Below are 13891 nucleotides of genomic sequence, written 5' to 3'. Positions count from 1 at the left end.
ACGATCCGAATATAGGCATATTAAAATTAAAATAGTGAGGGGCAACCCTGTGCATGAAATTTTTATTTGATCAAAAGAAATATGAAATTTGGATGTTCTCACCCCAACTTGACATCTAATTTTGAATGAATTTTCTAGTTTTTTAATGATCAGAGTACAGTAATTTTTGTTCGATGATTCGTACATTTGTTAGCTGTCACAATCTAATACCCTTGCTTGTAGAATGAGAAAAAACAACACATATTTCTTACTCCCAGTTTCAAATCCGATTTATACATTATTATGAATTAGTGTATGTAATCAAAGTTCTTGATGTGAAGACTTGATATGAGAGAAAGAAGGGAATTCAATCTGAGAAGTGCATGATCTTCCATGAGGGAAAACAGGACAGTTGATGAACTCTGAACCAGATGCTTCAACGCACATGTACACTTGGTAGAGCTGGTGGTACTTTCTTGAAGCATCCACATTACAGTCAATGTATGGAATGTACCCCGTCGCTTCTTTAATCGCGTCTTTGATGCTTTCTAAGCTGTAATATTTCCCGTCTGCTGGTTTGATTCCTGTGATAAAAAAGCTTTATACTTCAAAATTTCCTCCTCTTTCGATTTTTAATATGATACGATTTTACATGATGTTAACAAAGAGTACAGTGAAATGCAGGTGGTGACTTATGAAGTATCTGTACCTGCTTTGTCTAAGGCTTGGAGGAGATTAGCTTTGTTTTTGAGGTTGAGAGCAGCTTTGAAATAAGAATGTTGATCGAGAAATGACTGGGAACAAGTGCCATGTTTATCCCATTCGTGTCCCCAGAACCTCATGCCATCACTGCTTGGACATGCTAGTGATGGCCACTCCTTTTCTAGTCTACTTTCAAGATCTGTAATCTGTACTCACATTGGTAATTGGTTAAGAAGGAAACCATGAATCATAATTCCGTATTATGTAAAAATAAAATGCGGCCAGGAACATTGGGGACTAGAGTGGATACCTCAGAATCGTTAAACAAGTTGGCAGAGTCACAGTTGGCAGGATAGGTGCCATCTTTGTAGTTTGGCCATAGCCCATGAATGCTAAAGTCTTCTGCTGGCTTCCCTGTTTTCGGGTAGCAGCAACTTCGCTTCGTATCACAGTACGAGGCCGGCCACTGCATACGTGTACACAAATTTTCAGGCAATCAGGAAGCAAAGTAGATAATTAACCCACATCGCAGGTCATATACAATAATGCATGATAAATGAAGCTCTGCTTTTCAGATTACCTGTTGAACAAAGTAATAGAAATCGAACTCTCTTGAAACACAGGCAACTATTAGGCATTGTATGGCCAGACTCATAATCAATATTGAGAGATTCATCTTTAAATTGTGCTATTTCTCTTTTGAGCTTAGTAAGATACTTTTATATGGGGAAAAAAGGTAAAAAGGTACAACATATGGACTCCAATCTGACACAGCTTTATTTATAGGCAAAATATTTAGGCACCAGCATGTACAAGAGTTATAATATGTTAATATGTCTATATTAGTTGATTACAAGGATTTGAAGTAGTTATTATGGTGGAATTTGAAAAATAATTGTTGTAGTAGCTTGCAAGGCGAAGTCTTATATGGCGTGAAGGATGGTCTAAATCTTTACAAGGCATAAGCCTCAACAGGTTGGATGAAGCATAAATCTTGACCACTAATCATGGCTGCCAAACTTCAAGTTTTGGAGCCAAGTTTTGGTTTATTTATTCATTTTTCCATCTTCCTAACGCAAGTATGAGGAGGATTCCTATTCTTATGAGTGTGCCAACATCCAACTTGAAAGATCTCTTTTATGTAAACAGTGAAAAGCTTTAACAATCTTCATTTGGTAAATCTAAGCAGTTGATGGATGATGAGACATAATTAGGACATGTACCTTTTTTCTGAGAAAAATCAGAATTCGAATACCGTACTGACATGTTGAAGACTAACCGTAAGTTGGGGAAAGAGGTGCGCATCTGGCAGATTAGTAATAGCCTAGAAGGTTGCGGATTTGATGGTAGTTTGGGACATTCAGTAGAACTTGATGCTGAAGTTTAGACAGATATCTAGATATCTGGTGAAATTCATCTTGTTCAGTTTCAAAAAAGAATACAACGGTTTGTACCTATTCTGAGTTGAATCTGTCCAGATATATCATTTGTCTTACACCACGAGACTGAACCCAATATCATTGTTATGCTATCAATGCTATGAATTTCCCATTTGGTTTGATCATCTTAACAAGATCACAAAGGATCAACTTTCTCTAATTGTTGTTGCTCTTTTCTAACTTCTCCGTAACTTCAGAAAACGATGATGCTACTTAGCTCTAACAGAGTGACTGAGTGAGATCAAACTAAAATAGTTGCATATACACAAATACATTGCTACCACAACACAACAACTCTAATTTACCACCCTGTCAAAATGGAGGTAAAGGAATATAAGATACTATCCTTTGTTAACCTGAAGTTTTCAGATTGATGCTAATATCTGGGGGAGCTTTACTCTCTCTTTGAGCTAAAATCGGATTGAAAATTGTAATGTTGGTCAGGAACAGACTCTGAACGTGTGCAATGTTGTTTACATCGACAAGACCATATCGAAAATTCGTTGATGCTTGGCACTTGGAAGGACAACGATGGTCAAATCTTTTGCGTTCAGCTCATTAGATCCATGTTACATTATATTTGCATATACAAGGACTCACACAACGAAGGATTTAGAAACATATGTATAAAAGTGTCATGTCCAGCATACTAGATTATACAACCTACTCTATTCGGATTTCACTCTGTATACTACGTTAATATCTATTGACTTGTTTTCTCGAGAGATCGAAGCACCTCAAGTGCCGGTGTGCATGTTGCTTCTTGAAATTCAGTGGCACAAACTTAATCATTCAAAACATAGAATGCAAAAGCATATAAACAAAGAAACTAACTAATTAAAGTTCATACTTGTTGCAGTAGTGTAACATTCAACTGTTGCAGAGAAGTTAAATCAGTTACGTAGCTGAAGAAGACTGTATCAAATGGCTGAAGCGTGAAACATGTAAAATTAAAGGATAACTTCACACAATGTTGTACCTTAGATTTGTGTTACCGGATATTCAGAGGCATTTCAAAAGCCATCCTATAATAAGGCTGGAGTTCACCAGTAACAGATTCAGCTGCAGATTCCTCCCTTTTGTAGCCGTAGTATTGATCGGTGCTGAACAAAAATCCCAGCTACTTCATATATATAACAGAAGCATCAACACAGTAAGTAAGACACAGGTGAAGTTATAAACAAGAAAACCTAAGGTAATGATGCAAATCTGGTTCTGTACAAACAACACTTACCTGTCGAATGAAGTAAAAAAATCCGGATTTCCTGTAGCTGGTAGAACTGAGAGACATTATATCACAATGACTAATGAAGATCGATTTCTATCTCAATCTCTTTAATTGTTTTGTATTATCCTTAAACAATGTGTTCAAAGCCAGAACAGTTTATGCTAGAATGGATTATCTGTTCAACAGTTTATGTCTAGAATCTGTTCAAGAATTATCTAGAAAACATCAGAACTGAGAGTTTACAGTTGTATAATAAACAAGATTTCCTCTTTCGTGGGCCAAAATTCCAAATGCAACTAACCATTCATGTGATAAAATTAAAAAAAAGGCACCCCCTTCTGCAACACAATTTTCTTTTTTTTCAACTTATTCATCTATCATTACTTTCACATTCTTTGTGCAGTTTATCTACTTCCAACAACTCATTACCATAAACTCCTATGTAAGTGGTTACAACTGTAATTAAATATACATACTATCTTGATTAAATTTATCAAAAAAGTGAAAATTTATATTTACATAGTTGAGATGTCGAAAATATGTGTAGCAGAAAAATTACACATATTTTTTTAGCAGTAAAAAATGTATAAAATTACAAATCTACCTTTACTGTAAAAGTAAATTTACTATTCATACCCCCGAAAGCCACCGAAACAACTCACTAATCTCCTCCCCAACTCTACTAGATTCTAAATCTCCGACAGCCAACACAGGCTCACTACGACGACTACTACCGGACAAAAACCTTCCAGAGCTCCGTATCGATCTCGAAGAAATCGATGCAATTCGATCAACATAGTCTCTCAGCCAGCTGTTCCGACCACCAGCAACTTCTGCTGCCAAGCTTTCTCCTGGAGGCATTACAGGAGCTCCAACCGAGTCCTTATCGACATTCGACGTAGCTTCTGAAGGCTCTCTCCTATGAGTCGATGCTCTCGAGACCTCGTAACCTGCATCATCAACAATGTAGTCGAAAGAGCCAATGGAATAGGATCTCCTATTGTCATTAGAAATGGAATCAGTTCTTCGACTAATATTTCCAATTTCTATTCGAAAACTATTACCGACATTATCATTCGAGACAGTGTTAAGTATTTTGTCCAAAACATCGGATTCTGTCGGATGTATAGTGGACCTGCACAACGGACATGTTTGATTCGAAGTCAGCCACGTGTCAATGCACGCAACATGAAATGCGTGACAACACAACGGAAGTAATCTGAGTTGATCTTGTGCCTCGAATTTCGACAAACAAACTGCACAGTCTCCGCTAACAATATTTCCCTTAACAGAACTAAACGTAAATAAAGGCAGTGTGTCATTAATTATAATCAGCTCGTTCTCGGTGCAGAAGTTGCCGTTAGATGGAATAATGACGTCAGAAAATGAACGATGAAAGCGTCGCGAGAGATACCGAAGAATGAGATAAATAGAAGCTGAAATTATGATAGCTGAAGTTATAATAATTATGACTATTACTATTGATGAGGAGGAAGATGAAGAAGAAGACGAGGGCGGTGAGGAGGCGGGGAACTGGTTGATGATACCGGTGTTGTAGATGAGATCCGGAGGAGGAGGAGGTGGTGGTTGGTTAAGAATGTCAGCTGTGAGGAGCCTTGCCATTTTGTAAAAGATGGAGATAACTAGGGTTTGTTCAAGGTTCAGGTCATGAGAGTAAATAAAAGTTGGTGGGAGTTGGAAGATGGAAACATTTACTGTGTGCATATATATCTTTGAGGTTTATTATGGTATTAAGAAGAAGACTATATAATGTTGCAAGCAGTTGCAGAACTAGGAAGAGAAAAGAGAATAGTCAAGCTAAAATCCAACTCGTTTTGGAAAAATCAGAAACTTTTGAACTAGTAGTAGTTCTTAGTTTCAGTCTTGGTTGTTTTGGAGGTTCGGGCAAAAATTATTAATTGAGATTTATTGAAATTTATTGTTTGTATGTTTATATTTAGGGCGTAGTAGGGAAAGAGACAAGGGGGCTAAAGCGAATTTATGAGAGGAGTCAGGTAACTGGTATGGAGATGATAAATGCTATTGGAGTGTTGGGTGATGAAGCTGTGTTTGTTTGATTTGGATCCAAAACTTTCTTTCTTTGCTAATTCTAATCTCTACTACCACATTTCCATCATTATCTTTATTTGTACATGTGCTTATATATCTCCGGTATTCAATTCAGATTTTGTGTATTCATCTTAGATTTAACAAGTTTTAAAGGTTTCAGATATTTAATATGGATACAAATTTAATTGAATTTGTGCATTCTTGATGTTTTACAAAATTTAATTGAATTTGTGCATTCTATACTTTCCAAAATTAAAACTAAATGCATATTTCTTGGTTTGGTTGGTTGATGATGATAAGTGTGTTGAATTTAAGGAGGTAGTACAAATAAAATTAATCCTTCCATTAGTATTTACAGGAAAAAAAATTGGGTGTGGTAAAATTTGTAAAATTTTAGGGCTATTCACAAATGTTCCTTTCCATTTGGACTCCGTATCTTTTTATTCTTTGTGCAGAGGGGCTTTCTGCAATGCTTAATGATTATGAGAGGCATAAGCTGATCAAGGGTGTAAAAATCTGCAAAAGAGCTCCATCTATTAATCATATGTTGTTTGCGGATGATTCGTATTTATATTGTAAGGCAGGGGAGAGGGAAGTGTACTGTATGCTAGAAATTTTAGAAAAGTTTGAGATGGCCTCGGGACAGCAAGTTAACAGGTCTAAATCTTCAATTTTTTTCAGTACAAACACCTGCATTTCTGAGAAGCATCAGATTTGTTCTATTCTTCATATGGAGGAGGCGAATGAAAACTGTTTGTATTTGGGTTTACCGAATATGATGAAGCGCAGTAAGATAGCTACTCTTGGTTATTTAAAGGAGAAAGTAAAAAGAAGAACTCAAAATTGGGATGGAAAGATTATCAATCAAGGCGGGAAGGAGACTTTGGTGAAGTCAGTGATACAAGCTTTGCCAACTTATGCAATGTCTGTATTTTTACTCCCTCTGGACATCACAAAAGATATAGAAAGGAATATTGCTCGTTTCTGGTGGAACACGAAGAGAAATGCAAGTAAGAGTATTCATTGGATGAGTTATGACAGGTTGAGTCGGCACAAATCTGGAGGAGGCATGGGGTTTCGAGATTTCAGGGATTTTAATCTCGCAATGTTGGGAAAACAAGCTTGGAGGTTTATTACGAATCCTAACAGCCTAGTTAGCAGAATATACAAAGCTCGGTACTTTCCAAATTGCTCTTTCATGGAGGCCTCGACTAGTAGCAATTCCAGTTTCGTTTGGTGTAGTGTCTGGGAAGCTAAGCAGGTTATTTCTGCGGGAATGCGATGGAAGACTAGGTCTGGTAACTTGGTTAACATCGTGGGACAACCTTGGTTGTTGGATGATAACAACCCTTTCATCACGTCAAATGCTGAAGGCTTAATAAATCATAAGGTTAGTGCTATCATGGCTGCAGACTATCGTGGATGGGATGAGGAAATTTTGGGTGATATGTTTAATACAAGAGACCAACAATGTATTCGCCGTATTGTTTTGAGTGACACTCTGGAGGATGATTCAGTCTACTGGGGTAAGGAAGCATCTGGTAAGTACACAGTCCGTAGTGCTTACCGTCTCTTACAAGCTCAAAAAAATGTTTGGAGGCCAGATGATCAAAATAGTATGTGGCGTAAGACTTGGAGAATCAAGGCTCCCCAAAAGGTTCTAAATTTAATGTGGCGTTCTTTGTCAAGCTGCTTACCTTCTATGTCATCTCTTTTACAGAAACATGTTCAGGTAGACCCTATATGCAAAATGTGTCGTCTGGGAGTGGAGTCTATTGAGCATATATTTTGTCATTGTGCTCTAGCGGTTCAATGTTGGCATCTCGTTCTCCCTCAGATTCTGAGTAGTAATTATGAGAGTTTGCAGCAGGGGTGGGAGAGAGTTTTACAGATATGTGATCAAGACAAGAGGGCAGAGGTAGCAACTATGTGTTGGTCGATTTGGAAGGCAAGAAATGATTTGGTCTGGAACAATAGTTATACGCGAGTAAATGTTGTAATTGCAAGGGCTAAGCAGTATCTTCTACAATGGATCCAAGCTCAAAAACAAAAATCGATTTCTCAATATCCTTACTTTGTCGAGGGTGATGGGAAAGAAATTTGGGTGGCACCACAGTCGGATTTTATGAAGATATCAGTCGACGCAGCAACGTTTGCGGAGCAAAATGCTTCAGGCATAGGGATAGTGAATCGAGATAGCACATGCCAGGTGTTGCAAGCTAGGACACGGTACAATTTGGGGTTAATTTCAGCTAATATGGCAGAGGTTATGGTTGTCAAAGAAGCTTTAAGCTGGATCAAGGATGCAAGCTGGAGTAAGGTTATAGTGGAGTCTGACTGTTTATCGGTCGTTCAAGCCATTCACAGTGATACTCCGCTTCATTCTCCGTTTGGGCAGGTTATTACTGATTGTCGAAGTTTGCTAAAGGAGCTCAACACAGTTTCGCTGTTTTTTGTAAAACGATCTGCTAATAAGGCGGCGCACGAGTTAGCACGCTTGTCTTATTCATTTCCAGATCGAGTTTTCGATAGGACTTCTATTCCTATTAAGGTTTCAAGTGTACTGGCAAATGATTTATAATCAATAAAATTTCTTTGTTTTTCAAAAAAAATAAAAAAATAAAATAAAAATATATGCGGTCCTTTATGTGTAGTCCGTGTTGTAAAAACTAAAAAGCATGAATCACACTTAACAGGTGAAGTACTGTCAAGTGATTAATCGGGTAATCAGGAATTAATCGGAATGATTAATCATGTCATAAAACAGAACTAAGTTAATATTGTTTTCATTTGTAAATAATAAAATATGTAATATTTTACTATTTTAATTATACATATATAATTTTTATAATTTCTTACAAATAAATTTAAAATATAAAATATTACTAAAGTAAATATAATCCTTAAGATCTAATTTATGAATTGAGATTAATTTGAGATGAAAAATTAAGAAAGTTTATTATTTAATCATTTAAAATAGTAAATCTGTATGCCAAATTACTATTTTCCTTAATTTTTTTATAAAATTTTATTTTTGTAATATATTTCAAATTTTTACTAATGAGACCGATTTTTCACAAATTAACCCGATTTTTGACTGATTAATATGATTTTCCCGATTTTTGACAGTGTTTTGTAAAAAACGATTTTTAATCCGATTTTCGCTTAATCAGTTCAATTTCCTATAAATAGCGATTAATTGTCTATTAATCATCGATTTTTTAAACACTGTCGCTTAATCAGTTCAATTTCCTATAAATAGCCTATAAATAACGATTAATCGCCGATTAATCATTGACTTTTAGAACACTGGGTGTAGTAAAGTAAGTAATTAGGAAAACAACTACACAATCAAACAAATGATGCAAATAATTGCACTGCTTAACGAAAACAAAATGAATTGCTAGAAAACTGAAAACCAGGAAGCCCAATTCAATAAATCTCGGCTATGTTTAACAGAAAGACGACTAAGTACCTCTTCGAGGTGGTGGAGTTGGTGAATTTCGGGGCTCCGTGTTTAGGTTTTTAATACTCCTTTCATCATTTTTTTTAATCCCAAAAAAATCCGCGTTCGCTATTTTTCGGTGCGCAGTGATAAACTCTACGGACTCACTTAATAACCTGCAAATCAGGGTAAACCACATTTAAACGACAAACTCTGATTGTTCAACAAACATAATCATTAATTCTCCTTCTGAGAGGAGAATTTAACTTTTTTTGCGGTCAATTCATAGGAATTTAACTACGTAATTATTAATTACTTAGCAGCATATTTTTCTTCAGTCGTTATCTTAGTGTGTGAAAAGTTCGAATATTTTATAAAATTAGTTGGAAATTAAAAATATCTGTCATTTCTAGTTTATTAATAACTTATAAATGTTTCCCTGAAGTTGCTATTAGAATGTACGTTGAAGCATATAAAATACTTGGTAATAGCAGTGACAGGATTCACTTGGTCTAATAATTCTTGACTTTGCCCTCTATAAACATATAAAAGACTAATCACATTCTATTCGAAGTAAATATTTAAATTAACTGTTTGGTGATATACACATTTACTTTGTTTTCCATTCAATAATCAAGCTTTTGAAACACTTGGAGCTACACAGTACACAACACCTCTAAATTTAAAGAAACTTCTTAGGAATTTGATTAAGAATTTTCTAACTTGTCCACTCATCTCTAAAGCTCAACTATTAATTTATTTATTTTGTAAGATACAGTATCATGCTTGTCTGTACATATAGCCCTCTGTTTTAGAAAAGATTATAAATATACCTCTGGCTTTGAGGAGGAGGTGAACTCTGAATAGCCCAGTAATCTCGACAAATGAATATATCATATAGTTTGGTACAAGTAAATATATCAGATAGTTTGGTACAAGTACAACTAGAATGAGCGAGTTTTTTTGTTATCGATAAATGAACGATATATTTTGATACCAAAAAATATTCATGTATCAGGGATTCAAGGTTCAACAGTAAACAACTCGAATAAGCCTAAAATGAAGATTTGCACATTTGAACTCTGTCTACTACATGTTTGAATGTCAAGCTCAATCCAATCAAAAAATTTGATTTCGGAAATTATCTCAATAAGCCTCAATATTGTCTGAGCTCAAAATCTCGAAATAATCAGACATCTTAATAAACCTATTCAGCAAAAAATAAAATATATCTTATTTAACATAACAGAAACTCAAACTCGTTTATATGAAGCATAACAAATAGAAATTCATTCTGAATCTATAATAAGAAAGCTGAATTTATTATTTAACAAATAATGAGATATGATAGTTTGACGAGATTCACAAGCATCACTAGCCCAGTATTTCATGGGTCGAAATCGAGTAGGTTTAAAGCTTACAGATAGTTGGACTCAGTTAGACCCCTATACCTGATTAATTGTCAGAATAAATGATCAAATCTGTCATCTTGAGGCATACTATGTTACTGATATGAAGCTGTGGTCATCAATCCAACTGATTGCTGATTAGAACAAGTCTACTATCTGTGTACTGTGTACAGATCACTAGACGAGAGATGCCAGAATTAGGTGAGCTTAAAAATTACACTAAAATAACTGGAACACTTTGTTTCAACAAAGATGGACTAACTAAACCAATCCCTAGCTTATTGTTCTTCAATTTTATTCACATGATAGCGCGATAGCAAGTTTATGAGATAGGATGCTATCACCTCGTAATAGAGATGGTAGTCCAGTTACATGATATGTCTTTGAATTGCATATACAAGATTGTTATTGTAGACGGACAACACGAATTGATAGAGAATGGTATTTAACCTCAATTCTCAAAGCCACAACAAGTAATTCTCAGTTCTATATCTAAAATGTAAACTTCTTGTCTTATTAAATAGAATCCAGTTTCTGGGATTACTAGATGTAAAAGTTAAGAAATCCAAGGTTTAACGATTTCCCAATGATGTTACTCTCAATCAGTCATAGTTGGTACCAATATTTAAGAAAGAACTGAAAGTAAATTTTTAAGTATAATCTGATTCCCACGATTCTAGACGAAATCTGAAATTAGAAGACAGAATGAAAATCAAGAAAGCACATGTAGATAAAATTGAATGTTAACCAGATTGTTCTAAAGAAAGGAATGTGTCTGCAGAATTTCATTCCCATACTGATAGACTCTAAAGTAAAGATCAATATTAAAGATAACATACCAAAGAAAACAGGGTAAGATGTACATACCAAATGAAGAGGTTAAGATGTTGAGTTGCCCAGACATTGCGAAAAACATCATGAACAATAAATGCCCTCACGCAGGGTTGCCCAGACATTGCGAAAAACATCATGAACAATAAATGCCCTCACGCAGGATCGAACTACGGACCTCCAGTTTACAAGACTGGCGCTCAAACACTGAGCTATAAGGGCTGAGTTGTGTACATTGTAAACACTAAATACTAATCAAATTGTTACTAAAAGGGTATTTATAATATATATATATAACCTGTAATGAGAATGTAATACAATACCAAAAGAAAAGGCATGCCATGCTCACCTCTCCAATGTTACAAATACTTCCAACTCCTTTTCCGTTTTTACTACCAGTAATCCCCACACGAGCATTTTCCACTATTGAAATGATGAAACCTTTGTACATCTCTAAGAATTATTTTTCTACCAGAGATTAGCGATATAAGTTTAGCAGCAGAATGACAATCTCTACAGACCCTAATGTTCTTCACAACACGTATTGCTGTCCCAGGAGGAGTGTTTATCAGCCCAAATGCAATAGCTAGCTTTTCGCTATGATATCTGAGAGCAATTTCTTTCTCCTCTTCGTTCATATCTGCATAATGTACAAGAGACGTTTCAGGAACATATCCCACCAACTTCAACTTTTCAAAAAGCATATCAAGTGCCTCATGGAGCTCCCGGTGCTCAGCATGCGTACCATCCCCGGAGAAAAATTCATGAACCCTATTGTTCACTTCTATCATGCTACATCCAGGCAACTTCGCAACACGTTTATCCTTCATTAGTTTCCTCAAATGAATTACATCTTTCAATCTTCCTGCTCTTGCACACATGTTTGACAAGATTACATAATCCCCACTATGAGAATCATCTAATTCAAAAATTCGACCAATGACCCGCTCAGCCATATCTACATTTCCATGACTGCTACAAGCAGCCAACAATGTTCTCCACAACAATAGAGTGGGCTTAATTGGCAACTCCTCTACAAACTTATAAGCTTCATCTAAGCATCCAGCTCGACCCAACAAATCTAACAGGCATCCATAGTGCTTAATACCGGGATTGATTCCATATTCGTCTCTCATACTGTTAAAATATTTCCATCCTTTCTCGACCCAACCAGCATGATTGCATGCATTTATAAGACCCAAAAACGTAATTCCATCTGGTTGAACTCGAGCCTTTCTCATATTCTCGAATAAAGAAATAGCTCTAACACCCTGACCATGAAGTGCATACGTCATAATCATCGCTGACCAAGCTGGTGTATCTTTAAAAGCCATACTCTCAAACACAGAATCCGCATCATCCAAACTCCCACACTTCGCATACATATCAATAAGTCCAGTATTCACCTTCACGTACTGATCAAACCCATGTTCCTTAACATAACCATGAACCCATTTCCCCAAGTCCAAGGCTCCCAACAATCCACAGGACGAAAGCACACCAAGCATTGTGACATACGTAGGCTCCAACTTTTTAGCTTGCAATTCACGAAACATTGACAACGCTTTATTCGGTTCACTAGCTCTCACATAGCCACTAATAATAGCATTATAACTAATAACACACGGGTCCACTATCCTACCGAAAATTAGCCCACCAGAACCTATGTCATTGCATTCAATATACATGTTTATCAGAGCTGGACACACATAAATATCATCATTAAGCCCATACTTAACAGCAAAACAATGCAATTGTTTCCCTTCATCTAAACCTTTCCCCTTAGCACAAGCCTTCAAAAGAGAAGGGAACGTGTAATAATCGGGAAAAATACCAACCCACAAAACTCGCACAAAAAGCAGAAATGCTGCAAGTGGAGTGTCAGAACGAGCATACCCACGAGCCATATAGTTAAAAAGTATAATATCTGGTTCAGAAATTATATCAAACAGTTGGTGGGCATATTCCATTTTAGCAGCATTTGGGTTAAGTGTGCACAAATTAATGAACTTGGATAGGATAAAGATATCATTTTGGAGGTGGGTTTTGATGGAATAAGCTTGGATTTGCTTGAATTCATTCAGGGAAGTGCAATTAGGCAAGAGTGATAAGGGGCTAGTTAAATGTGTGTGTGGTTTTGTTGATGTAATGTTGTTGTAAATATTTGGATAAGAGAATGGAAATGTAGTTGTCATTCTAAAGATTATTGGCTACAAGCATACACACTTGAGCTGCAACATACAGTAGTTATTCTGGTTAGGTCCGGACACAAACATATTCGAATTGAGTTTTTTTCTAATTAGTTTGGGGGAGTTTTTTCTTAACCGAGTCGAATTTGATTAATTTTTTTTTATTGAGTCCTGATTTATTTAAAGTGCGTATCTTGCGGCAAATATTATAGCACATTAGCACGGTAACATAAAATTTTAAAATTCTGTTATTTAAAAGAATTTAAATTTTAAAGTTCTGTTAGTCATCTAGTTTACTAATGTATTTTTATTTTATTAATTTTAATTGACCGAACAAAGTAAAATTTTAAAAAATGCTCTATCCGTCCCAATTTATCTGTCATGTTTGACTTTGTGCGGTTAAACTGACCCAATTTTGACTGAAAATTTCATATAGTATATAATCGAAAAAAATTATAAAAATTATGTCATTAGAAAGTACACATAATTTACTTTAATACGTATTCTTCGGTTTTTCAAAATAATGAAAGATTGATATTTAATTTACAGTCAAAATTGAGTCAATTTGACCACAAAAAATTAAATATGACATATAAATT

General features: G+C 35.6%; 3 protein-coding genes and 1 non-coding gene across 7 annotated transcripts; all 4 read right to left on the bottom strand.

Moving 5' to 3' along the window:
- Positions 1-119: 119 nt before the first annotated feature.
- Positions 120-3014, bottom strand: LOC141673034 (intracellular ribonuclease LX-like). The gene is made up of 4 exons (XM_074479770.1): positions 1262-3014; positions 992-1147; positions 689-887; positions 120-563 (listed from the first exon to the last, which is right to left on the bottom strand). The coding sequence occupies exons 1-4, from the start codon at positions 1355-1357 to the stop codon at positions 301-303; spliced, it is 714 nt and encodes a 237-aa protein (XP_074335871.1). The 5' UTR covers positions 1358-3014; the 3' UTR covers positions 120-300.
- Positions 3015-3810: 796 nt separating this feature from the next.
- LOC141673015 (E3 ubiquitin-protein ligase ATL4-like) lies at positions 3811-5530 on the bottom strand. The gene has a single exon (XM_074479749.1). It carries the CDS (start codon positions 5071-5073, stop codon positions 3979-3981), a length of 1095 nt encoding a protein of 364 aa, XP_074335850.1. The 5' UTR covers positions 5074-5530; the 3' UTR covers positions 3811-3978.
- A 3192-nt stretch (positions 5531-8722) lies between these two features.
- Positions 8723-13414, bottom strand: LOC141672994 (pentatricopeptide repeat-containing protein At2g02980, chloroplastic). 4 transcript variants are annotated; one of them, XM_074479741.1, is made up of 3 exons: positions 11453-13414; positions 11140-11347; positions 8724-9039 (listed from the first exon to the last, which is right to left on the bottom strand). In XM_074479741.1, the coding sequence occupies exon 1, from the start codon at positions 13296-13298 to the stop codon at positions 11496-11498; it is 1803 nt and encodes a 600-aa protein (XP_074335842.1). In that variant the 5' UTR covers positions 13299-13414; the 3' UTR covers positions 8724-9039; positions 11140-11347; positions 11453-11495. The 4 variants fall into 4 exon arrangements, with proteins under 4 accessions (XP_074335817.1, XP_074335842.1, XP_074335836.1 ...); XM_074479735.1 differs by having other exon boundaries at positions 11140-11324; XM_074479716.1 differs by having other exon boundaries at positions 8723-9039; positions 11140-13413.
- On the bottom strand, positions 11254-11325 carry TRNAT-UGU (transfer RNA threonine (anticodon UGU)). The gene has a single exon. It is a non-coding gene; the product is annotated as a tRNA-Thr (tRNA).
- Positions 13415-13891: the final 477 nt, after the last annotated feature.

Source organism: Apium graveolens, chromosome 1 (assembly GCF_009905375.1).
Source record: "Apium graveolens cultivar Ventura chromosome 1, ASM990537v1, whole genome shotgun sequence".
NCBI lineage: Eukaryota > Viridiplantae > Streptophyta > Magnoliopsida > Apiales > Apiaceae > Apium > Apium graveolens.
This window is presented reverse-complemented; position numbering and strand designations above follow the sequence as displayed.

Bases quoted from the DNA above. Each gene is read 5' to 3' on its own strand.
- LOC141673015 (XM_074479749.1), bottom strand. From the start codon at position 5,073: ATGCACACAGTAAATGTTTCCATCTTCCAACTCCCACCAACTTTTATT.
- LOC141672994 (XM_074479741.1), bottom strand. From the start codon at position 13,298: ATGACAACTACATTTCCATTCTCTTATCCAAATATTTACAACAACATT.
- LOC141673034 (XM_074479770.1), bottom strand. From the start codon at position 1,357: ATGAATCTCTCAATATTGATTATGAGTCTGGCCATACAATGCCTAATA. The intron at 1,148-1,261 runs GTAATCTGAAAA...ACACGTATGCAG, and splicing joins TCTATTACTTTGTTCAACAG to TGGCCGGCCTCGTACTGTGA. The intron at 888-991 runs GTATCCACTCTA...ATGTGAGTACAG, and splicing joins ACTTGTTTAACGATTCTGAG to ATTACAGATCTTGAAAGTAG.